Raw genomic sequence first — 26,038 nt, 5'->3', positions numbered from 1 at the left:
AATTATCCCAGTGATTTCTCTGATTCCATCTCCCCCAGACAGGTAGACACAACCATCTCTGGCCCAGGATACAGTGTGCTCCTGTTAAATGGGCAGCTATGGTTTCAGAACCAGCAGATATTGAGCCCAGCCTTCTACTATGACATCCTGAACCATGTAAAATGCTTTGTTTAGTGCACTGAACACTGCAACTGTTAACTACAAGCTAGCTATCATCACATCATGAGCCCAACTTAATGAAGACCTAGGATTCAGAAAAGGAAAGAACAATCACAACCACAATACAAAGCTAGCCTCCATATCTTCCCACTATTGTCCCTTGTACTGAGGGAGAAAATGAGTGCTGAGTCAGGTAGGGCAAGAGTAAAGGTCTAAGAGTCCCAGGTGGGGGAGAATGGACAGAACAATATTCCCTTTCCTAAATACCTCACAGACTGCTTGCTATTTCATTCATTCATTTTTCAACAAATATTTGGGCATGAAAAGTAACCTAGGGAATAGTTCAGAGCAGACAGTTTTGTAGGCCAATAGGTAAGATTTCTAATCCCTCCATGGACTTTCAATGTCTCTTTCCCTCTGAACACTTCACTTTACCAGACTGCAATTAGTATCATATCACTGAAATTGAAATTATATTGCAACCAGCCACACCTAATGAACATTTGGTAAACCAGACAATGACTCCCTTAAATACAGGTTATATCTCTATTCCTTGCAGTTGTTTCCCACCAGCAAACATACTAAGTGTAACACAGTAGTAGTTCATTAAATATTAGTAATAGAGGGGAAGAAGGGCATGTGTCCATTACAATGGTCAGATGATAAAACTTTTTCCTTTATTTCTCAAGGAAGATGCTTCAGGTTTATCACCTATGGACCATCCAAGCTCTGCCCTTATCCTCTATTCTTCAACTATGGCAGGGGAAGGGAGGGACCACTTAGACATTCAGTTTTGATTGAACATCACAACATCATTTATAATAGACACAAGATAGAATATAACCTATTGTCCTTCATAGATAGATGGGTACACAAAATGTGGCATACACATACAATGGAACAATATTCAGTTGTAAGGAATGAAGTTCTGACATAGCATAAATGGCCTTGACAAAGTTTGCTAAGTGAAATAAGCCAGATGTAAAAGGACAAATGCTGTATTATTATGCTTCATTATGCTTCTAGGCAGTAGAATAGAAAATGCATAGAGTCAGAAAGTAAATCATAAAAAGCAGATCAGAGATTACAAGGGGCAGGAGGGAAGAATGGGGGGTTATCCCCTATGGGTGCAAAGTTTCTGTTTGGGGAATGAAAAAGTTTTGGATATAGTGGTGATGGTTGTACAACACTTTTATTGCAATTAATGCCATCAGAATATACAATAAAAATTGGTTAAATTGTCCAGTTTTATGTTTCTACATGTTTCATTAGTTTTTAAAAATTAATATATTAAAAATCATCAAATGATAAATCCATGTTTTATAACATATGTATTCTATCTGAAAAAGCCATTTGTAGCAAAATACTTGCACCTGGGACATTCAGTCTTGGTATTGAATTAAAAGTAAACAACATTTTTAAAATTATATCAGCATCAAACTGGCTTTAAAAAAAAAAGGCAAGAAGGGCCTGGGGCCATCTACCCAGAAGAGTAACTGCTTCAAAATGCCACCTTGGGAATCCATAGCCTCTCCTTTGCTTGCCTTTGCTTATGAACCAAACCAGGAAGTTTCCAAGTATACACGTATTAATCTCATTTTTTAAAACTATGGCACCCTATTGTATACCACGGGGGCTCGTGTAATGGGGGGTGAAGGGAGTGTCAATAACCACACAAACACCAGGAGCCAGGTAAGAGCAGGTGAGCTAGTAGCTGCTGACTCATTTATTGCAGAAGCTTCTTATTCTTTTATTACCTATCCAATCAGCACTTCAATCAGCGCGTCACACCACTCGAAACCACCAATCATTTGAGGGTTTTGTATTTTGCACCAATGGAGAAATATGACTCCACATTTCCCTCTTTTTCTTTCTTTTTCTTTTTTTTTTTTTTTTTTTTTTTTGTGCGTTGTTAAGTGTCCTCTGGCCAGGAGTAACACTATAACACCACCAGGTGGCCAACCTGCGTGGACACTGCAGGAGATAGGCAGCTGTGCCTGTCTTAGGTTGTCTTCCTCTGGAGATCTTACCCGTCATTGACTACCAGCCATCATCAATCCCGAGTGTATAGCACATGTTATAAAGGTAACATGTTGATGTAGGGGCTTGGGTGTCCTCTGTTTTTTCTTATGACTTTTTTTCTTTTTTATGCTTGGTGTCTTGGAGATCTTCATCGGAAGTTTGTTCTGGTTCCTGTAGACGAACATATTGTGGCTCGGTGTTTACCATCGATTTGCTGATGTTATCAGTTTGTACCTGTAATGAATTTCTACAACATTTTATTACCACAGGGAGCAAACATAGTAACATACATCTGATAATTATAGGGCCCAACAGGGTAGATCCCAAAGTTATTAACCATGGATTAAACTCATATAGTCTTTGATACCAAGGCTTAAAGAGCTCTAACTCCTTTTTTTCCTCACTTATGCATGCATGTAAAATAGCTGCAGAGTCTTTGATAATGCCTGAATTATTGGTATAGAAACAGCATTTTTTATAGTGGTAGTGGCTCCCTCCCAAACAAGTTGTTTAACAAGAATATCTTTGTAAAGTGACCATCATGAACCTCCCTTTTCCGGGCCAAAAGAAGGACCCGCATCCAGATTTGTGGGTCCCAAATATTTTCAGGATTAATCCAAGGTGCCAGAACTATAGTCTCATCCCAAAACTTATCAAGGTCAGAAGTTTTTACTTTAAGGCCTCTCTGGGACAGAAGAATTTGTAAAGCGGATAATGGAGGCATTTTCCAGGTAGAAAGGAAGTTGCCATGTTAAGGGGACACAGAAGAGAATAGAGGGAAAAAAGGAGTGAAGAAAACAAAGAGGTAAGACAGAGGAGAAAAGTGAAAGGAAATCATAAGAGAGAAAGTGAAAGTGAAAAGGGAGACAAAGAAGGGAGCCCTGAAAATGTGACGGATCTACGTAAATGTTTAAGCAGGGGACTTGCAACGTTTTTTAGGCTTTGCCGGTATGCCTGCCACAGTGTCTCGGACTGTTCCCAAGCCAATTCAGGCAAGGGTGGTTCAGCGTTTAGGCACGATCAGCGCCGAAGTAAACGCCCCAGACGAACCGAAAGTGTTGCAGCTCAATGAAACCAGGGAGAATATGATGAGACAAACAAGACAAACACAAATGGGGGAAAGAAGGAGCCGATCTTACCCTATAGGTTCTGTATAACACAAAACATAGAACAAAACCCCGAGAGACACATATAGTGTCTATAGGGGCCCTTACCTGAGAGCCGAAGAAAGGGGCCAACCGCGGCGCTGGCCCCACGTTGGGCGCCAGATATTGTGTACCGCAGGGCTCGTGTAATGGGGGGTGAAGGGCGCAGTGTCAATAACCACACAGACACGGGGAGCCAGGTAAGAGCAGGCGAGCTAGTAGCTGCTGACTCATTTATTGCAGAAGCCTCTTCTTCTTTTATTAAGTACCTATCCAATCAGCGCTTCAATCAGCAACGCCGCACCACTCAAAACCACCAATCATTTAGTCTCCTAGAACCACCAATCATTTGAGGGTTTTGTATTTTTCACCAATGGGGATATATGACTCCACAGAACCCAGTATCAAACTTAGTCTGTTCAAGATGAAGATGCGATGACTTCAAAGTTTTATTCTTTCCCTCTCTCCATCATTTATCAAATCAGTCAGTATTTACTGAGGCATGATCAGTAGGCACAGCCTCTTCCCCAGACTATGGGAAACATAAAGGCATACACTACCAGGATCATTGATTAAGTTGTCTGTACCAAATGAATGGGGAGAGCATTCATTTGTAAATAAATCTTGAAGATGAACAAACACATTTTTTTTCTAAGAGTTAAGAGAATTATCTTCATGTAGTTTGATGTTGTGTTTTTATCACTTTATTGTAAGCTTTTCTTATTTCCTTAAAAATTCTCAATAAATATGTTCATCAGGGATATTGGCCTGAAGTTTTCTTTCCTTGATGTGTCTTTGTCTGCTTTTGATATCAGGGTGATATTGGCCTCATAGAATGAGTTTGGGAGGGTTCCCTCCTTTTCTATTTCATAGAATAATTTGGGGAGTATTGGTGTTAATCCTTCATTGAAGGTCTTGGAGAACTCAGCTGAGAATCCGTCTGGTCCTGGGCTTTTCTTAATTGGTAGGCTTTTAATGGCACTTTCTATTTCATTACTTGAAATTGTTCTGTTTAAAGCATGATGACCTCCTGATTCAGTTTAGGTAGGTCATATGTCTCTAGAAATTTGTCAATGAGGGGGGATAGGGAAGAATAGAATTACTCTATACTAGGTAGAGGGGAGTGAAGGAACAGGCAGAGGTATGGGGACAGGAATGATAGTAGAGTGAAACAGACATTAGTACCTCGTGTACATGTATGACTGCATGACCGATGTGATCCTGCAATATGTATAATCAGAAAAATGAGAGATTACACTTCATTTATATATGAGCTACCAAAATGTATAAATGCATTCTACTGTCATGTACAACAAATTAGAACAATTAAATCTTTTAAAAAATTTAAATTCTCGATAAATAAATACCATTTTCAATGATTATGTACATCTGGCCATATGAGGTACTATACACTTTTTCAAAGGAGCTTCCCAGAGAGTGAGGCTTGCCTTTATGCCAAGATGTGGGGTTGATAATCTGTCACATCTTCCTGCTAATTGGAAACACTGGGTAAAACACAGCAAATAAGAAATGCTCCCTGGAAACTTTGGGAACTGTCATATTAACAGTATAATAAAAAAGGATAATCAACTTATTCACCATCTCCTTGGAATTAATTGTTAACAGCAAAGTCTCTTGAGCAAGATTGACTGAAGTAGAATCCTGGCTACCTTTCTTACCAGTTGAGTGATCCAGGGCAAGCAGCTAACCTCTTTCTACCTTAGATTTCCCCTGTACGATATGGATAAATTTTTAAAACTGTGTTTTTTAACTTTACATGGAATCTTTGATCAGTGCTTTAAGCATACTAACTGCTCACTAAATGTTAGCTGTTACCACATTGTGCACCCACTTGTAATGGTTGACTCAGGATTCAGAGAGGGAAAGAAATATTCAAAACCACAATCCAAATCCTGGTTCTGAATACAAAACTCTTTCCCCTATTGCCTCTCAGGCTGTGAGGAAAAACAGGGGCTGAGCCAGGTAGGGCAGAGTTTTGGTCCAAGAGTCCCAGATGGGGAAAGTGGAACACAATGTAGGGATAAAAAGTAAGCAAAAAACTGGGAGAAAGTTCAGCGGAATGGAATGCAAATTATTGCACACCTCTTTACTTTGATTTTTGACAGGGCCCAGGATTTAGGAAAGAAAAAACAAAAAGAACTCTGGCCCCAGAGATTGTGTAAGGAATTCCTTCTTATTAGGAAAGACAAAGGTGAAAGCTCTTGGGAGCATTTTGAAAGTAGTTGGGAGAGGTAATTTTATAATCCAACAGAGAAGGATTCCAAACTCACCATGGACCCTCAATGACTGTTTGCCTCTAAAAACACCACTTTGCCTCTGTCATCAATTTATATCACAGAAATAAGGGCAATAGTACAACCAACCACATCTGCTGAACATTTAGTAAACTAGACTGTTAATTCTTTTGAGTCAGGGTTTATGTCACTGCTATTGTGCATCCTACCTACCATCCTGCCTGGTAACACAGTAAGGGCCTAGTGGAATGTCATTAGCAGGATGCTAGACACACTTCCCTCCACAAACACGGACAAAATCAAAGAAAAAAATACTTATTACATTGGAGTGTTTGAGGGAGAGTGAGGAAGCACAGTAGGGCAGTGACATAAAGCACAGACACCCAGGAAGACTTTGTAAAGAAAGAAACAAAGCACACAACATTACCATCATATTTTCCCAAAGGAGATAAAACCTAAATTCCACACAGTAGGGAATGAGTAAGTAGGAGGCCCCAGAAATAAACCTACAGACACCTGAAGTACTTGCTACTGAAGAAGCTGGAAAATTTCACTGGCCCTGAGGCCAGTTGATCAAGGTATTAGGGCATCCAAATTACTTCATTAACTCAAAGAAAGAGCCCAGCCTATGTTGTGGCCCCTATCACCCAAGCTTCTGTGACACAGCATCATCTTGAGGACCATCCTCCTGTAGTTTCTCAATGCAGCCAGTCAGCCCAACCAAATTCCTATTCAGAAGCAGCTATGGGGCCTGACCTGAGCAGCACAGCCAGCCAAGGCCACAGGAAGCAGCCAAGTGGCTCCTCTCATCTAAACACAGTCCAAGAAAGCAACCTGCCAGTCAACCCTGAGAAACTCAGTCAGTTAAGTCCCCATGAAGGCAAGTGTGCAGCCAATGGACTTTGACTGGCACCCCATCCAGGCTGACCATTGTGTCTCAGCTCCCACATGGCTCCTACAAAGTTCTCAGACACTGACAGCTACCCTGCACTCACTATTGGGCACACAACATTGTACCTTCTGGGACCCAACAAAGTAGCTCTGCCCTCTTGAGCCCCTCAGAAACAGACCAGCACTTTCTCTCCACTTCTGTGCCAGTCATACCTGACCTACCTTGGCCCATCAAATCAGCCTCGCCTGAAGCAACCTACACAAACCAACAGATGCTCAGCACATATGCAACAGCAAGCATTGCCTCCACAGCTGCCAGTGTACCTATCCTCCTAAGAAAGCTGCATCCAACTGTCAGAGATATCCCACAAATCTCCATAGCCCAGGTCATTGACATACCACAGGCATCACAAATGTTGATGAAGCTATGAAGAAGTCACTGAAGAAGCTATGTGGAGATTTCACTATTGTTCCATCCTGGAACCAAATTCAATGTAACCTGTCCGACTGAAACCCTAGGACACATCTTTTATCACAAAACTATCCTGTAAAAGTGGTAGAGGAAACTGATATACCATATACACAAGTGTCAACAAAGAGGAACACACACACAAAAGAAAGAGCAAGGTAACATGGCACCTCCAAAGGAATATACTATCTTTCTAGCAGGAAAGAAAATTAAACTGATAAATTGACTGAAAAAATTCAAAATGTTGATTTTAAAGAAAATCAGTTAGACACAAAAGAATATAGACTATTGATTTAACAAAATTAGCAAAACAATTCATGATCTGATTGAAAAATTCAGCAAAGAGATATAGATCATGAAAATAAACCAAACAAATCATGGAGATGAAGAACTCAATAAATAAATAAATGAAATAAAAATGCAATCAAGAGTTTGTTAACAGTCTAGATTATGCTAAAGAAACAAATTCCAACCTTGAAAACATGTCTTTTGAAGATATCCAGTCAGACAAAATGAAATAAGTAAATAGGAAAAACAAAGCCAACACAACTTATGAGATACCATTGAGTAAACAAATTCTCACATTATGGGAGATACTGAAGAAGAAAAGAAAATCATTTTTAAAACTGTTTAATAAAATAGTAGCTGAAAGTTTTCTGAATTTTGGGAAATATGTGGACATCCAGGGCCAGAAAACTCAAAAAGCCCCATTTAGATTTAATCCAATAGGACCTCTCCACAACAAACTATAGTCAAATTCTCAAGAGTCCAAGACAAAGAAGAAATCCTAAAAACAGCCAGAGAAATGCATCAAATTACATATAAGCAAATTCTCATTAGACTGACAGCAAATTTTATAAGAGAAATATTTAAGGCTAGAAGAGATTATGAGAATATATTCAAAGTCTTGAAAAGAAATAAAACAAACAACCATCCCCTCAAAAAAAAAAAAAAAGAAAAGAAAAAGAAAAACCTACCTGCCAAGAATACTGTATCAGAAAAGTTATCCTTCAGAAGGATGAGAAATACTTCCCAAAGAAAGCAGAATCTGAGGAAATTATTGCCACAAGATCAGTCTCACAAAAAATGCTTTAGGAGTCCTATATATACTAATGACACAAAAATAAATGTCATTATGAAAACACATGAAAGTATAAAACTCATTAGTAGAGCAGATTCATAAAAGAGAAAAAGAAAAGAATCACTCAAACCTTATCAATACAGAAAATACCAGATGAAAAAGACAAGTAACAAGAGAAAAAGGAACAAAGAATACACAAAACAGCTAGAAAAAAATTAAATAAACAACAGGAGTAAGTACTTTCCTATCAGTAATAACCTTCAATGTAAATGGAGTCAACTTTCCAAATAAAAAAACATAATTGGCTGAGTGCATTAAAAAAAAAAAAACAGATCCTATGATATGCTACCTATAAAAACTCACTTCACCAGTAAAAACAAATGAAAAAAACACAACATACCAAAATCAATGGGATACAACAAAGGCAATCATAAAAGGGAAATTTATAGTAATAAGTGCTTACATTCTTTAAAAAGTAGGTAAATCTCAAAGAAACAATATAATGGTGCAACACAAGGAACTAGAACAAAAAGAACAAACTAATCCCAAAATTCATTGGAAGAAAGAAGTAATAAAGAAAAGAAAAGAAATAAACAAAGGAGACTAAAAAATATAAAAGAGCAACAAAATAAAGAAGTGATATTTCCAAAAGATAAACAAAATTGAAAAACCTTTAGCTAACCTAACCAAGAAAAAAAGAGAGGAGATGAGTAAAAGATGAATAAAGTCAGAAATGAAAAGAGAGATTATAACTGATACCAAAGAAATATAAAGGATCATTAAGGATTATTATGAACAACTAACTGTATGTCCACACATTTCAAAACCTAGAAAAATGGATACATTTCTGGATATATATAACCTACCAATATTGAACCAAGAAGACACAGAACTACTAATGCTAACAAGTAACAAGGTTGAATTGGTAATTAAATATTACCCAAGAAAGAAAACACCACTAGCAAATGATTTAATTGCTGAATTTCACCAAGTTTTTAAAGAAGGACTAACACCAATTCTTCTCAAACTACTCCAAAATTGAAAGACAGGGAACTGTTCCAAATACATTCTACAAAGTCAGAATCACCCTTAAAATAAAAGCAGACAAGAACACACACACACACACACACACACACACACACACACACACACAGCAATAGCTTTTTTCAAAAAGTTTTATTTGTTCTGTTTAGGCCAATATCTTTGATGAACATAAGTGAAAAAAATCTCATTGAAGTGCTAGAAAGTCAAATACAATAGCACATCAAAAAAATGGGATATTTTAGTTCACAGATACAAGGAAGTTTCAAAATATGCAAATCAATAAATGCAATATTTTAACAGAATGGACAAAAATCTTATGCCACCTGAATAGAGGCAGAAAAAAACATTTGATGAAAGTCAACATCCCTTTGTTTAGAATATCCTCAACAAATTAGGAATGGAAGTACCTAAACACAGTAAGGGCTTTATGTGACAAACCCATGGACAACATCATACTGAATGAGAAAAAGCTGAAATTTGTTTCCTCTAAGATCTGGTGCAAGACATAGATGTTCATTTCCACCACTCTTATTCAACAGAGTATCGCCAGTCTTGGCCACAGCAGAGCAGTAGGCAAGAGAAAGAAATGAAGAACATCCAAATAAGAAAGGAGGGAGTTACATAATCTTTATTTGCTGATGACATGATTTTATATCCAGAAAAGCCTAAAGATTCCATTACAAAGTGTAAGAGCTAATAAACAAATTGAGTAAAGTTGCAGAATACAAAGATCAGCATATAAAAAGTAGCAACATTTCTATATACCAATAATTAACTTATTCAAAAGAAAATCAAGAGAAAATTCCATTCAAAAAAAACTACAAAAATCAAATAAAATGGCTAGGAAAAAATTTAACCAAGGAAGTGAATGAGTTCTACAATGAAAATTTTAAAACACTGATGAAAGAAAGGAAGATGTACCAAAAAAATATGAAAACATCCCATGTTTGTGAATTAGTAGGATCAATGTGCAAAAATGTCTATGCTACCCAAAGTAATTTACATATTCATGCAATATCATCAAAATATCAATAGCATTCTTAACAGAGAAACAATCCTAAATTTTTACAAACAACAAAAGATGATGAATAAACTAACCAATCTTGAGTAAAAAGACCAAAGTGGAGCCATTACAATACCTTACCATAAAACATACTACAAAATTGTACTTAACACAACAGTCGGTTAATGGGATAAAAACTGACATAGGCAAGCAACACAACAGAGAACCCAGCAATGAATCCACATATCAACATTGGTGCTAGTCAGCTTTTTGTTGCTATGACCAAAACACCTGACAAAACAACTTAGAGGAAGAATAGTTTATTTTGGTTCATGGTTTCAGCAGTTCAGTCCATGGTTGTTCAACCCCATTGCCCTGGGGCCAAGGTGAGGCAAAACATCATGGCAGAAAGGTGTGGTAGAAGAAAGCAACTCAGCTAATGATACCTGGAAAGCAGAGAGAGTGTGCACAGGAGGAGACAGGGACAAAATATATGATCCTCAATGCATGTCCCCAGTGACCCACCTCCTCCAGCCACACTCCACCCATCTGCCTATAGTTACCACTCAGTAAAACATTCAAATTATCAAAACGTCAAATGAATTAATCCAGATTAGTTCATGGCTTTCATAATCCAATCATTTCACCACCTGCATTTATATAGGAGCCTTGAGGGGATACTTCATATCCAAATCATAACAATATCCAACTCACCTTCAACCAAGGTGCCAGAACCATACATTGGAGAAATTTTAATAAATTGGTCTAGGAAATTTTAATAAATCAGTCTAAGAAAACTGGATATCCATAATCATAAAAATGAAATTAAATCCTTAAATCTCACCAATTATAACAAATCAACTCCAAATGGATCAATAACCTGAGTGTAAGACCCAGAACTATAAAAGTATGGTAGACAACCTAGGGAAAACACTTCATGACATTGGTATAGGCAATGACTTTTTGGATAAAATCTCAAAACCACAAACAACAAAAGCAAACATAGCCAAACAGGATTTTATCAAAATAAGAAGCAAAGGAATAAGTCAACAATGTGAAAAGACATCCTGAGGTTGCAAGAAAATATTTTCCAACTATTCATCTGACAGAGGGTTAACATCCAAAATGCACAAGGAGCATTTATATGTTTGTTGGTCAATTGTATTTCTTCTGTGAAGTGTCTGTGCAGTTCCTTGGCCCATTAATTGATGGGATTAAAACTGAGAAGTTGATTTCATAGAAGTAGAATGTAAAACAGTGGTCACTACAGGTTAGAAGAGTGGGGTACAGAGGGACAAAGGGAGTTCCGGTCACAGATATCAAACTACTTTTAGGAAAGAGGTTTAGGTGCCACCACAACACAGTAGAGTAACAACAGTTTACAAAAATGTAATATATATATTATAAAGAAGTAAAAGAATTCAAAGCTTCCAAAAGAAAGAAACAATAGCTTGAAGAGCCAGCCTTCTAGTGGACGAGGGGATTCTGAGGATTCCTCAGGTCGCAGCTGAGCAGTCTTCCATGATCTCTTCCAACACCCCCACTGGCACCAAGACAAAAGGAAAAGAGTGCAAAATCAGAGAATGGTCGAGTGTCCTTACTTGCAGTACAAGAAGAACATGACCCAAAAGGATCCTGCAGCAGAGGGGTTAAAAATCAGTGGAAGGTGAGTAAAAGCGGAAGGAAACCCGACCTGCTCCACAAAAACAAAGAGAGCATGGGATGGAGAACAGCCTCACTCAGTTCAAAAAAAAGGCACAAAAGAACTTATTGATAATGTGCCAAGGAAGTAGAAGCTACAGGAAAAGGCTTGTGAGCTGAGGCTAAGACTTCTATCAGAGGAAGCAGGAGCTGGCAGATGTGCCCAAAGCCCAGAGCATGCTCGGTCCTCTCAGGCAGTGGCTAAATGCTTCAAGGAGCAGTACAAGACATTCATTCCCCACAGCCCTGGACACCAGGCAGCACCAGCTGCCCATGAAGTGAACACACCAGAAGTGTTTAGGTACTCTATTATGATCAATTGATGCCCATTCACCATCTACTGGGAGAACTTGACATTGGTGATTCCAAGTAAATACACAGGTGCTGGACTTGCAGAGTGAACTCAAGGAACTCTCTGCTGAGGCCAGGAAAGCAGCAGTCATAATCATGAAGTCAGGGAAGAGGTGCAGGGCATGGTGACCCTCACTTTAGATAGTGTGTTAGCAGAAAAGCTATTTTTGCATGATAAACTTGTTTGATATTTAAAAAATAAAACTTAAGTCAATGGGAAAGAGAAAGAAAAGATAAATGTTAAAGGGGACCGGAATGATAATTAGCCTGATTGAATCAGTACATGATATATCCATGTGCTGAAATATCACACTGTACCATTAATGTGTACAAATAAAAAAGATAAAATGATTTTCAAATTAAAAAAAGGAAAAAACAGGGAAAGTGGTTAACAGATAAATGAATAAATAAATATTTGTGAGTGAAAGGAAGAAGGGAAAATGAGTATATGCATGACCATTACCACTGTCAACTGACCAAAATTCCTGTCTCCCACAGTGGATCTTTCAGGCTGACCAACTCCACTGTAAAGTCCAGCTCTGCCCTCATCTTTCTCCCTCCCCCAGGTGGGAGGGACATATTTCCAGGATCTAGGCAGAGTAGATCAGTTGGGTGTTCAGTGACACTAAAGGACAGTGAATGAACTAGAAGCTTTTACACCATGAGCAACTCTGCACTGAGCCTCTTCAGAGTCCTGGGCAGCATCTCTGGGTTCCTGCAGCTGACCTCCCTGCTTGGCCTGCTTCTGCTGCTCTTCAAGGCTGTCCAGTTCTACCTGTGCAGGCAGTGGTTGCTCAGAGTCCTGAAGCAGTTCCCATGCCCGCCCTCCCACTGGTTCTTTGGGCACAAGGTAGGAGCAAAGAGGAAGGGGAGAGGGGGCAGGGAAGCCAGAGCTCTCAGAGCCAGGTCAGCAAGTCTGCAGGGCAAAGCCTCTTGTGAACCAGCGTAATATGTCCTCCAAGGAACACCTAGCTCACCTCTCAGGTGGGCTCATCCCTCACAAGAGTCCTGTATTGCTGTTACTCTGATCTCTCACATGCTCCTTCCCTATGCAGATCTGCCATCTGTCCTAGAAGCCCTGTGCTTGGAGGCCTGAGGTTGGTTCTTTCTGAGTCTCCTCTTCAGATTGAGCACCCTTACTTCACTCACTCAAAGAAGAAGACTTCTAGATGCTTTCCTGCCTCCGCCACTCAATGCTGTCCTCTATACCTGGCCCTGAGGTTGCCTGGGATCACAAATATTAGTGTTATGGAATCCCTATCCTGTGGGTGTTCTTGGTGTGTGGTGGCAATGGACATGAATCTCAGAATGTGTCTGGACACAGGAAAGTAGTCACTCTTCTGGTGGGTGGGTGTTGTCCAGTAGAAGGACCAACTGATTTGGTTTGCCTAAAACTAAGGAATTTTTCAGAAGGGACGATTTAGAGCTGAAACCCTAACAGTGGTGCAAATGCAAGAGGGAGGCAGGATGACCTGCAGTTGAGCAGTACTGATTTTTTAGTTATTCATTACACATAGTCTGTTAACCTCTCCAATCTCCTCCCACACACCTTGGTCTGTGATATCCTTAGAACCAAGCCCATCACCCCCTCCCTGTACCACAAAACCCGTCATAGCCTGGAACAGGTATGGAGTCACTAAGGAAGAGAGAAAGGAGCAGCCTGAGGGTTGGGGAGTGAGATCATAGACCCCTGTACTGGCAATCTGGGAGGTGGGGCACTCAGAGCTAGGCCGTCTCTGTGAGGAGGCCAAATGATTATCGGCATAGGGGAACCAAATATAGGAACTATTAGAATTGGCCATAGAGAAATAGTCAGTTTGATCACACAAATTGTTATACAAATAACTTCTAGATTATTTGTTAATTTTGAAACATTGTGAACTTTTGTTTGATGTAGGTGTCATCAGCTGAATGATGCTCTTGTCAGAACTAGCTCCTGATATAATGAACCATTAATGACTTCTCTGGTGAAATTTCCATTACACTGATGTACATAAGATTATTTGTAGACTCGACAAATAGATAATATCTGTTTACGTAAATAATATTACAGTGCTAAATTACTTCGCAACTTCCATTAGCTAATAACAGTTGTGGACAAATATTTCTAGTCTTATAGAGATTTTCATTTATTCACTAGCTCTACTACCTAAGTTAGGAACTTGAGTGCTATGTGTAGTTAGGGTTAACCAATGGCAGTACCCAGGAGCAGCATTAGCAAGCAGCAGGGGACAAAGTCATATAGCTGGAAGTTAAGGGCTCCCACTAACCAGTCCCTGTACTAGATTAAAGGACAAAGGAAGCTTCTATAATGGACATGACAGGAGAATATAGAATACCCTCATTAAGGAATTTAAGCAGGACAATTCTTAGTTCAAGTCGGAATGGACTGCCCCAGACCCACCCCACTAGACTGTAAGCTGCATGATAGCAGGAACTATATTTATTCACTGATTATCCCTAGATCCCAGAAGGCAATTCATACAAAATAAGTTCTCATAAAATAGTTATCAAATAAACAAATGAGTGAATCCACTCTTCCTTTTACTTTTTCATATATTCACTCATTGACTGTAGAAAAAAACATTTGCACACCTCTACCTTGCTCCCCTTTCTTTCAGATTTCTCTTTCCCCCCAATAGGTGAACTCTAAAAGCTCTCTGCAATCCTAGTCACACTTAAAAGGACTAGGTGGACACTGTGGCCATGTTGTCACACTCAGATATTCAGAAAGAACTCAGCACACCACACAGACCACAGACATGACCTGTGGAATCATGGAGATGTGTCAATACGGGAAGGGTAGGAATGCCCTGGCCACCATATGAACCTGAGCTGCACAAAAGCAAGGAGTGTTTCTGCTGATTCATGGCTTTATCATCAGTTTCTAGAAGTCATGGTACACAGCAGGGCCTCAATAAATATTTTCTGGATGAATGAATGCAAGAGAAAGAAGAGATGCAGAGGCCTGGCGGCTCGGTCTCTGGTTCTGTCCCTCCTCCATGCTGGGCTCTGAAGGAGGTACCTGTTGCAGACCTGAGTCTCTGGTCATCTTCTCCCTATGTTCCTTCACATTGTCTTCTCTCTACACATATTGCTGTGTCCAAAATTCTTCTGTTTATAATGACCACAGTCATGCTGAATGAGGGCCCACCCTAACAACCTCACTTTACTTTGATTACGTCTATAAAGATCCTATGTTCAAATAACACCACTTTTTGAGGTATTAAGGGTTAGCACTTTAACATATGAATTTGAAAAGAACACAATTAAGCTATAACTCCAATGAAAGTGTGTGAAGGAGTTTTGTGCACCATGGAGTTCAACCATGAATATTTATCAAGAAGTTCTAAGGGAAGTGCTGAATGAGGTCCTATAAGTGGGGAGACCGCAAGGGTCTGGACTAGAACCCAGGTCCTCCCAAATAGTCTGACTCTCTGATCTCTATGGATGGATCCAAGACTACCTTCTCATAAACCCTTCATCCCTACTCCAAAAATTGAATTTAAAGGAAAACATTGATTTTATTTTACTTGATGGCAGATCCAAATGGATGAGGAACTGCAAGAGACACTGAAATGGACAGAGAAATTTCCAAGTGCCTGTCCTCGCTGGCTATGGGGAAATAGGATCTTCTTCCTGGTTTATGACCCTGACTACATGAAGGTGATTATGGGGAGATCAGGTGAGAACAAAATCCCATCCCAGCAGCCGCAGCAGCAGCTCTTTTCTCCTGGGTACATGTGCTGTGTCTGTAAAATTCCAGAAAAAAGTGACATTTCAAATGTGCAAACCCTCTTCCAGCCTTCCACCCACCCCACAACCCAGACAAAAGGGAGCAATATACTATTCTGACTACCAAATGTTTATTTAAACAACTATGCAGAACCAAACATTTTTTTCTTTATTGCTTTTTAACTTTGTAAACCAAATTGAGCTGATCTCTGATACAGATTGCCCCAGATGTTAAAAATGAAACTTATATCCACAATGGCTATATCCCTCTCTGTCCTGTGTCATAGGGAGACTAAGTGACCACCCACTGTAGAAAAGCCACAAGGCTCTGCTCTGTCTTCCTCCTTGTGATTGAGGTCACGTTCTATGCTTCAAGTCCCTGTCACAGTCCAGGGGGTGTTCAGTTACTAGTCCACAGAGACTGTTTTCCTGAGCCCAGCTGACTATCAGGACAGAGACTGAAGGGCTTGGGACCCAGTGGGAGGTGACATAACAAACTGCCAACTGACAGTCACCAAGAACTCGTGGCAGACTATGGCCCCAATCATACTTCCCTACAGGCTACAGTATTTTGTCACTGCTACTTTTCTGAAAAGTCCTATCTTTGCTTTCAGACCCCAAATCTCAAAGTACCTACAGATTTCTCGCTCCCTGGATTGGTATGTACATCTACACATAGTTTCTCCCCAGTCACTGTTACCAAGATATCTCTCAGACTAACAAAGAACAAGAGTTGATGTGATATGATGACCCCTCCTTAAATCAAACCTCAATTCTTTTCTTCTAACTTGACCCTCACCACTTCCTCATGCAGCTGTGTTTCCTCCTGAGCATCAGCTCCTTGTACATCTCTCCTAATTATCTCCAAATGCTTTCAGTGTGATAATTATTCTTGCCCCTCTTTGACCTTTTTTCAACTCCTTTCAACAATTACCTCGCAGCTGTCATAATCACACTAGATACACCAGCCCAATTGGGAAATTCATATTCCTGAAAAGTACCATTCATTACTGTCTTTGTCTAAAGAAGTTCTGTAATCTGGATTTTCTTCTCCCACCATCTGTCTCTCTCAAATTGTCCCAGTCTCCCTCTGCTCCTATTGCCCACTCACTCATGCACATGACCATGTATGACCCAGGGTATGGTTTGCTCCTGTTGAATGGGCACACGTGGTTCCAGCACCGTCGGATGTTGACACCAGCCTTCCACTATGACATCCTGAAGCCCTATATGGGAGTCATGGCTGACTCTGTCAGAGTGATGCTGGTGAGTTTCTCTTTCTCTTTCATTTCCATTCATCCATTCACAGGACATGTTCAGATTTCACTCTTACAGCCATCAGTCACACGAAGAAACTCTCTCAGACCATTACTGTGAGAACAGATTCCTCAAAAGTAGATCACAGAGGACCCATATATAAGGATAGAATCACACTTTGCTTATGGTCCAAGGCAGACAGCATCAGGGTGGATATAGACCACCTACCTTTTCTAAGCCTTCAGCACAGTGAACTAGAGAAGTATTCAGTTGTGCCAGACAGCAGTTATACCTGTCCCTGGCTGACCTGGCATCTTCAGTGGCAGGTTCACTTCCCAGGATGCAATTCAGTCATGCTCTGATCTGGGTGCCTAGGACTTCTATATGGCCTTTGCATGTACTTGCATAATGCATGCAGTGAAATGGATACCAGCTCCACATCTTACAACCAACCTGCTGTGCCATCGCCTTTCACCAAAGTTGTTACTTTATTACCCATATATGTTCAGCAAAAGTTTGCCAAAGGAAAAGGAATTGAAGTTCCTGACTGTGCTTCCTTGGAAGTCACATCCTGGCTCTTTAGGATTCATAATGCTGCAAACTTTTATACCCTCAAATGGTATCTTGCCTGGCCCTCTGGACTAGCTCAGGTCCCAGAACAGCAGGGTACTCCTCCTCTTTGTTCTTCAAAAAATAGTGTTTTCTGACCTAACAAAAAACAATTTTTATAATAACTTCTTCCTAAAATTCAAACCAAAGCAATACCAATATAAGAACACATTTAACTTTATAAAAAAAAAGTTTGTGATAAAATGCAAATCACTTTAAAAATGCTTTCTTTCGAGCCTAAACTTTCTGTCATATATCTGCTTTATAAAGTGAGGAAACTCCATCAGACTATTAAGACACACAGAGGGCTGAGCCTCACAGCCCAGGCTTTCTAGGAGAACTGAGATCAATGTTCCCCTCCCACCTCAGAACAAATGGGAGAAGCTTATCAACCAGGACTCCTGTCTTGAGATCTCTCAACACATCTCTTTGATGACCCTGGAAACCATCATGAAGTGTGCCTTCAGCCACCAGGACAGTGACCTGTTGGTCAGGTCAGTGACAACCCTTCAACTATAAGGTCCTTGTTCTTACCAATTGGTGTGGACTCACCTGAGAGGCAGGTGGAAATTATTGGAAGCTTACCGTCACAAAAAGACAGATTCTGACCCCAGTCCAAATTCTAATTCCTAAGCAAGCTCATCCCTGTCCCAGCCACAGAACCCTGACCCCCAACACAGGTAGAAGCCTGAATGCTCATGCCACCTTCCAAAACCCTGTGCCTCAGTGTTGTCTGTCTCTACCACACAGTGAATCTCATCTCAGAGTCCGTTCTGCCTCCAGGTCAGACCTCCCTGTCAACAGTCTGTTGTGCATGCTCTCCCTCAGGAATTTCCAGTCCTACATCCAGGCTATTTGTGACCTGAGCTACTTGATACCTTCTCGTTTGCGGAATGCCTTTCATCAGAATGACACCATCTATAGACTGACCTCTGCTGGCCGCTGGTCCAACCACGCCTGCCAGATTGCCCATAAGCACACAGGTTTTTGTCTCCTCCTACTGTTTCCCCTCCTTTACCAGGATTAGCCCAAAGGAGCTGGGCATGACCCCTCAGGCACAGCCAGGTGCCCTGGTGCCCATGAAGGACCTGAAACATATTCATGCTGGATAGTTCCGTAGTGCAAGTGTTGGGAACGGAAATGTTAGGGGGTAAGGCAGCATGGAGGTGGTTGCTTATGCCATCACATTGGTAATGTGAAATGAGACCCATCCCAGTGACTCATGCAGAGCCTCATGTGCTGTGCTCCGAAAAGTGGTGCTAAACTCCTGCCACTGGCCCACACACCTGCTCCAAATGCATCCTGAGCTCTACAGGCACCCAGATTGGGGAAGGTGGCTCACATGGCTCCTAGCAGTTGCCATACCTCTTGATTTTGCCTTATAATTATTGTCCTGAACCAGACCAAGTGATCAGGCAGAGAAAGGCTCAGCTGCAGGATGAAGAAGAGCTGGAGAAGGTCAGGAGGAAGAGGCACTTGGATTTCCTGGACATCCTCCTGTTTGCCAAAGTGAGTGTGTGGGAAAGAAGCCTGTGGCTTTGCCAGGAGCAGAGCAAGGGATAAACCCTGCTCTCTTGTCCAATGGCCTCCCCAGATGGAGAATGGGAGCAGCCTGTCTGATAAGGACCTGCGTGCCGAGGTGGACACCTTCATGTTTGAGGGCCATGACACCACAGCCAGTGGCATCTCCTGGATCTTCTATGCTCTGGCCACACACCCTGAGCATCAGCAGAAGTGCAGGGAGGAGGTCCAGAACCTCCTGGGGGATGGAGCCTCCATCACCTGGTGAGTGAGAGCTCAAGAGGTGGGAGAGCCCTGCCTCTGGTAAGGACAAGCTGCTGGTCATCCTGGGCCTCGCCTGCTCCTCAGGATGGCCTTCACTTCAGGGACCACCTGGACCAGATGCCCTACACCACCATGTGTATCAAGGAAGCCCTGAGGCTCTACCCACCAGTACCAAGTATAGGCAGAAAACTCAGCAAACCTATCACCTTTCCTGATGGACGCTCCTTACCAAAAGGTATGAGCATCTCAGACTCAACTCACCTGAGCTCTCGCCAGGGACAAGGGAGGATCTAAATCCCCATGTGCTTCAGCAGTTCTGAACCTGTTTGTGTCTCCTGTTCCTTACCAGTAAAATCAGTGCCAATTTTACAGTTAGAATGATGCATATAAAATGGTGGCACCTACCTGGATCACAAGAAAATTTAATAAAAATTAGTTCCCCTTCAACACCAAGAGAACTTTATATCTGGGACATTGGCTTAAATTACCCCTACAGCCCCTTTCGGTTTTTTAATTTCACTGGAAACGAGTCATGAGCTTTCTTCATTCTCCAGGGTTATCCCTCAATCACCTTCAGAGTCTATGGTCTCATTACTATTCTTACCTCCATTTGGGTTGCACTGATATTTTTTATTCCAACACTCCAGGTTTTGATTCTTTTTTAAAATTTGTTCTAATTAGTTATACTTGACAGTAGAATGCATTGACACATTGTAAACAAATAGAACACAACTTCTCCTTCCTCCGGTTGTACGGTTTTGATCCTTGATTCAACAATTGCAGTGCATGTATATAATTTCTGTCTTCATTTTCACATTTTTTTGAAAACATACTTCATATTTGATAGAATGTGCAGATAACTCCATTGTGATACAAGTAAAAGGACACACACATCAGTTGACACGATGATGACTCAATCCTCAGAACCTCCTCCACATGGATAGTCACAGCCTCTGGGTGTGGTTTCAGGACTTGAGCCCTAAAATTCTCATTCCCTGAGAAGTGGAGGATTGGAGAAGGAATCAGACCAGGACAGAGGGAGACGTGATTCTGTCCTAGGGGAAAGGCAAATGAATAAAACCAAGAATGTCATGAGTCACATTCAGTCCCATCTCTGAGAAGCCCTCAGGTGGATGGCAGAGACAGCGAATGGCTACATCTGAGTCCCCTCTCATGGCAGAAGGACACCATTGCCTCAACTCCATTGGGTCTCACCTCTTCCCTGACCCATGCTAGCTGAGTGAGCATAGAAATGTCACTCAGCCTCCCTGAGTCTCTGGTGCCTCATCTGAAAAATTAAGATAAAACCTCCCTGTCATTTGCATTTCACTGCCACTCAGAGACTGTGAAATTGCCTCCCACTGGTAAGTATTTGTAAATATAGAGTGAATTAGTTTATGTTCTCCAAAGACTCATGGAAGGCATTTGATGAATGTGAGTGGTCACTTGAGTTCTATAAACTGTGAGCCTCCAATATTTTCTTTGCTTCTCTTTTCTGAATTATAGTTTTCCACTCCTAACCTGTGCTCAGGTACTTTGCCAAGCCCACTCCAACTCCTTCTACTTGGGTCATACTGCCCAAAGACATGATTTATAGCACCAGGCTTTTGGGGACCATAGCCCTACTTCATACAGTAAGTCTTCTCTTTGTCTCCTACCCTCCTGCAGGTATCATTGTTACATTGTCCATTTATGCTCTTCATCACAACCCGAAGGTGTGGCCAAACCCAGAGGTATGGAAGTTCTGAGGGAAGGGAAGGGAATAATCTCTGAGGATACCTCCTCCTGCTCCCACTTCTGGGAATTCTGTCCCCTCATGGGTTGGAAGCAGGGACTTGACCCCTACCTATTCCGGTCCTTCTGTTCTCTCCACAGGTGTTTGACCCTTTTCGATTTGCACCCAATTCTTCTCGACACAGCCATTCATTCCTGCCCTTTTCAGGAGGACCTAGGTAAGGTGTCCTGTGTTGGTGGTGGGATAAGGAAATAGAAGTCTCTGGGTACAAACCTGATGTTTGTGATCCCTTTGTTGCCATGTGGCATCTCTAGGTATGCCTTTTTAGATGGTGGTTGAAACAAAGAAGACTTGGTGGATACATCTATACCCAAAAGCAGATGGCAGTTCAGGTTATGCCACAGAGACGTTGGCCCACTGCCCAACCCAAGGGCCAGACAAATTTCAGCATCAGTGTGTTCTGGTGTTTTCCTCAGTATAGGGGTATGACTTTATGAATTAGGAATGCTCACATAAACCTAACTTCAGTTTTTATGCCCCTTAGTTTCTAGGATCCTTTTTGTATTGATTCCTCTCTTCCCACACAGTCTCAGCTCCACCCACCACCCTTTTTGTTCAAGTCACTAATCCTTGGATCACTGAAGCAAATGATGAGTGGATTTGGGTTTGTTTTCTGGAAGCTTGGCATGTGCCAGCTGTTCAATACCTGAAAGGTTACCGTTGCCCTTTGAAGACAGCTTACAGCAATGGGCATTCTCTCCACAACTACAGTCTCTCCCCACACGATTTTTGACTGTATGTGAATGTTCATGTTCCCCTTGTAGCTTTCCAAGTTGTAAAATTTTGAAAAACCAAGTAAGACCTGCTTACCTTGAAATTACACTTAGAGTTCACATCGTCCAATTCAGACAAAAAGGATAAAAATGAGGACAATAAATTACCCTGGAGGAAAAATCCACTATTTTGTATATGACGTGTGCTTGAAAGTCACCGGTTGTACACAATATAAAACCTTGAAGGAGCCATGAAGCTGGATAAGCATACTCCAGAGGGCTGCTATGGCCATCCACAAACACTCAAGGAATTGACCTCTGGAATATACAATGCCATAAACCTTGTAAATATTACTAGAAACAGGATTTTCTGATTTATGATTACGTGAATTCTTCAAATGCTTATCAGCTTTAGAACAGGCTTTAAGCAAATTGACAAATTTGTTTTCCAAAATTTGATTTTTTGGGCTACTTCTTCCTAGACACTGACTACAAATAATGTTGCTGACTCCAGGGGAGAGGAAAATCTAGGTACATAATTTTCTTGGTAGAATTAAGATTATTTTCAGCATAATCTACTGAGTGCTTATCAATTTCTTTAACTTAATTCAAACACAAAGATTGAAAAGGTATATTTCCACCAAGTCCTATGCTAAGAGATAGAAACACAGAGATGTAGAATACCACTCCTGGTTCAGTGACAAAAAACAGAAATGGGTGGTACAGGATCAGACACCTACACCCAAGATGACCATCATTCCTTCCTTCATTTTTTTCACTCACTCATCAGTTATTGAACAGTTGTGAAATGTTCTATGTCCTTGAAACTTTCAAAGGCCTTGGACTGTGGTGTGTTCTTGAATAAAACACTGATGGTGACTTGAAGGCCTAGGAGAGAGGGGTGAAGGCCTGAGTCTAGAAGATGTATAGACAGAGGGGAAAGGAGGAAACCCTCAGTGACCTCAACAACAAGAGCTGATCTTAGAAATGGGGCTAGACAGACAAGAGGTAGGCAAAGCAGCAGCCCATAAAGAGTAGAGAAAAGCTGAAGTATTTGGACAGTGTCCAAACTGCACAGAGTGCATGGTAGTATCTGAGTTGGGTTGTTGCTTCCATATAGATGGAAGGGAGCCAGGGACACAACACAGGTCCAAGAAAGGAGACATGGATATGACTGGTAGGGATATTTCTGGAATAGAATTAAAAGGCAGCCAACACTGGTAGAATGAGGGGTAAGAGAGAGGCAGGAGCCTAAACGCTGAGGTGGACACGGGCATGGCTGCAGGTTGAGGATCCTCAACCTGATGACTCCTCCAGGAGATGCTCCATTGACATGTGTCTCCCCCTTCAGGACCAGGTATTCTTTTTCCCATGGATGGTGAACCCTGAGAGTGTAGCCCATTGCTCCCCAGGCAGCCCTGACCAGTGGTATCCACACTGGGGAACCAGAAACTATTAGTGAAGGCAGTGAACTAACCAATGACTAGCTGTTTAAAAGAATCATGTGATGACAATCTGCCTTAGAGTTCTGACATTATCCTAACAAATTTCATGCCCCTGAGAGTAGAAGTAGGGTCAGGGCTGGTCCTGAAACAATGGTAGGCTATATCAAGTTCAAGAAAGTGTAAGCTAGGCTGGGGGTAGATGCATAATGGGCCTATAAGGAAAAGCATTGGTCTGGGCCCTGCTCTAGGCTGGGGCTCAGGGCCAATGCCTTGCCAGCTCAGGATGAGACCTGAAGTCACTTTTTTTTTAATCCATTGTCTCTTCCTGGCCCAGGAACTGCATAGGAAAACAATTCGCCATGAATGAAATGAAGGTGGCTGTGGCCCTTACTCTGCTCCGCTTTGAGCTGCTGCCAGATTCCACCAAAGTCCCCTTCCCCATACAACGTCTTGTGTTAAGGTCCAAGAATGGGATCCACCTGCATCTCAGGAAGCTCCACTAATACTGGTAGGGACAAGGCCTGATCTTTGCACCTGCTGCCTGCCATTCTCTCTTCTTGTTACTTGCTTTTGTCCTCCCGTATGTCTAGCTCTCTGTATCTCGCCTGCCTGTAGGCTCTATCTGCTTGTCTGTCTACCTGTCTCCTACCACATCTTTGACTGTGCACCTAACCTCTGGTCACCTGCCTGACTGCTCTCTTCTGTCTTTTCCCTTTGTGCTGTGTCTGTGCTATCTTCCTGTTTTGTTTTAATGAACTGCCACCACTTTAATGACTTAAAACACGTTTATAGTCTTACAGCTCTGGAGATTAGATGTCTGATCAGATGGATTTCCCTGGACAAAAACCAAGCTGTTGCAGAATTTCTCAGGAAGAAACTCTTTTCTCCACCTTCCACCTTTGCTCTTGAGGTCTCCTAATGGTTGGATAGGTCCACCTACGAGGGATCATCCCCTGTACTTGAAGTTGACCAATTGTACATGTTAACCCCAAACAAAACATTTCTTCACAGCTACAACTGGACAAGCATTTAATTCAATAAGTAACTAATTCAGCCTTGTCAAGGTGAATAATAACATCACACTTCATCTTTGGCAAATTATCATTTATATACATCCCCATAAACTTACTTAATCTGAAAATAAAGATTTGCTCTGTAACCAAACCACTCCAAGAGTGTTTATAGCCTTCAGATATAAAACAAAGTCATGTTTCTGCCAACTACCCTGAATAGTATTAAAAATACACTAACATTTTCCTCCCAAGTACAATAAAAAATTGGTGGATGATGTTTCCTTTTCTTGATGTTCTGACTGTCATACTGTGATGCAATACAAGGTAAATATTATAGATACCTCTCATATTAGATGTGAATGTGGCAAGAGGGAAGGAAATTTTTCATGTATACACACAAACATATTTATAACAAGAGGAAGAGATAACCCTACTCAGTTTTGTCCTTGTTTCTGCCACTGCCCCCATGGTCCCAGAAGCATTCATAAGTCTCTTCTACTCCCCATTCCACTCTCCTTTTGTCTTCAGCAAGCACCTCAGTAAGTCATGTTGTCTTTCCATGGAAGGGTGACCCAAACCTTCATCCTTGCAGATTCTTGGACTTTCGTGGTCTTGCCTAAATCTAGCGATTGTATTTTTCCACTCACTTTAGTCACAATGTGCATTAGTAATAGGAGATACTCTATAATATCTCTTGAGTTCCAGACATCCTTTCCTCAGTTTTACTAGTAAGGACCTTGCCTTGTTCAATATGAGATTCTGGATCAATCACAAGCTAGTACAGCACCTTTCTTTGATTTGGAGACATGAGGAGCACAGAATAGCCTAGTAGCAGTCTTCAATTCAAGGTCAACAGAAAATTACTGTGTCTAGGGACACATTTCTCTCTTTGGACCTAAGACCTCTAGGTCAACAGCAAACAAGTTTACAGGACAGAAAGTAAAACTTTTGCTGTTGGATTACTATGAGTAATAGGAGGTGCTAACATTTTTATTTTCATTTCTTGATTCCCTGGACTCAGGAGTCCTGGCTACAAAAGAAATAATGCCATAATCTTCACATAATTTTTAATGTATGCCCTTCTAGAGAAACTTACCTCTGCCCTGTAAGGTATTACCTAGCTGGTACTGTATATCAAAACCATTCTGAGTTATTTCTCTGGTTCTACAATGCATAACAGAAATAGAGATATCAATTGATAAGGTGATTCAGAAGAGTTTAAAAGGTTGATGTCTCTAGTTTCACTGGAACTTCCCTAAGACCCATTCTAGATTTCAAGCTCCCATTACTTCCCAATCAGTGGTCTCATTTTAGTAGAAGACACTCCATAAGGTTGGAATGTAATTTGTGCCATAATTAAGACAATAGTAGGATAAGACTCAGCGTTTAGTATTTAGAAATCTCAGCCCAAGTGTGATAGAAGATAATGGTTTCTCTCAGGACAGAGGGAAGCTTCCAGGTCAGGTATGCATATCTCTGATCTCATCTTTTTCTTTCCTCACTTTACATAGTCTAGTTAGGAGCAACCAACCTGAATATACTCCTTATTTTAAGTAAAATCTTCC

General features: G+C 41.1%; 2 protein-coding genes across 2 annotated transcripts in view; one reads left to right on the top strand and one right to left on the bottom strand.

Annotated features, from left to right (window-relative positions):
• The window catches only part of CYP4X1 (cytochrome P450 family 4 subfamily X member 1), a 238,861-nt gene that overhangs the window by 190,551 nt on the left and 22,272 nt on the right, over positions 1-26,038 (bottom strand). The gene's annotated exons all lie outside the window — the stretch shown is intronic.
• On the top strand, positions 12,609-24,750 carry LOC306670148 (cytochrome P450 4A11-like). The gene is made up of 13 exons (XM_079154711.1): positions 12,609-12,971; positions 15,665-15,806; positions 16,471-16,515; positions 16,995-17,122; positions 18,092-18,216; positions 18,551-18,705; positions 19,125-19,231; positions 19,317-19,507; positions 19,609-19,742; positions 21,176-21,240; positions 21,383-21,459; positions 23,795-23,968; positions 24,253-24,750. The coding sequence occupies exons 1-12, from the start codon at positions 12,783-12,785 to the stop codon at positions 23,961-23,963; spliced, it is 1,527 nt and encodes a 508-aa protein (XP_079010837.1). The 5' UTR covers positions 12,609-12,782; the 3' UTR covers positions 23,964-23,968; positions 24,253-24,750.

This window comes from Sciurus vulgaris (assembly GCF_902686455.1).
Source record: "Sciurus vulgaris genome assembly, chromosome: 1".
NCBI lineage: Eukaryota > Metazoa > Chordata > Mammalia > Rodentia > Sciuridae > Sciurus > Sciurus vulgaris.
This window is presented reverse-complemented; position numbering and strand designations above follow the sequence as displayed.

Coding starts and splice junctions, on each gene's coding strand:
- LOC306670148 (XM_079154711.1), top strand. CDS start 12,783: ATGAGCAACTCTGCACTGAGCCTCTTCAGAGTCCTGGGCAGCATCTCT. Junction 18,706..19,124: donor GATTGCCCATAAGCACACAG/GTTTTTGTCTCC, acceptor GTCCTGAACCAG/ACCAAGTGATCAGGCAGAGA. Junction 21,241..21,382: donor AGGTGTGGCCAAACCCAGAG/GTATGGAAGTTC, acceptor TTCTCTCCACAG/GTGTTTGACCCTTTTCGATT.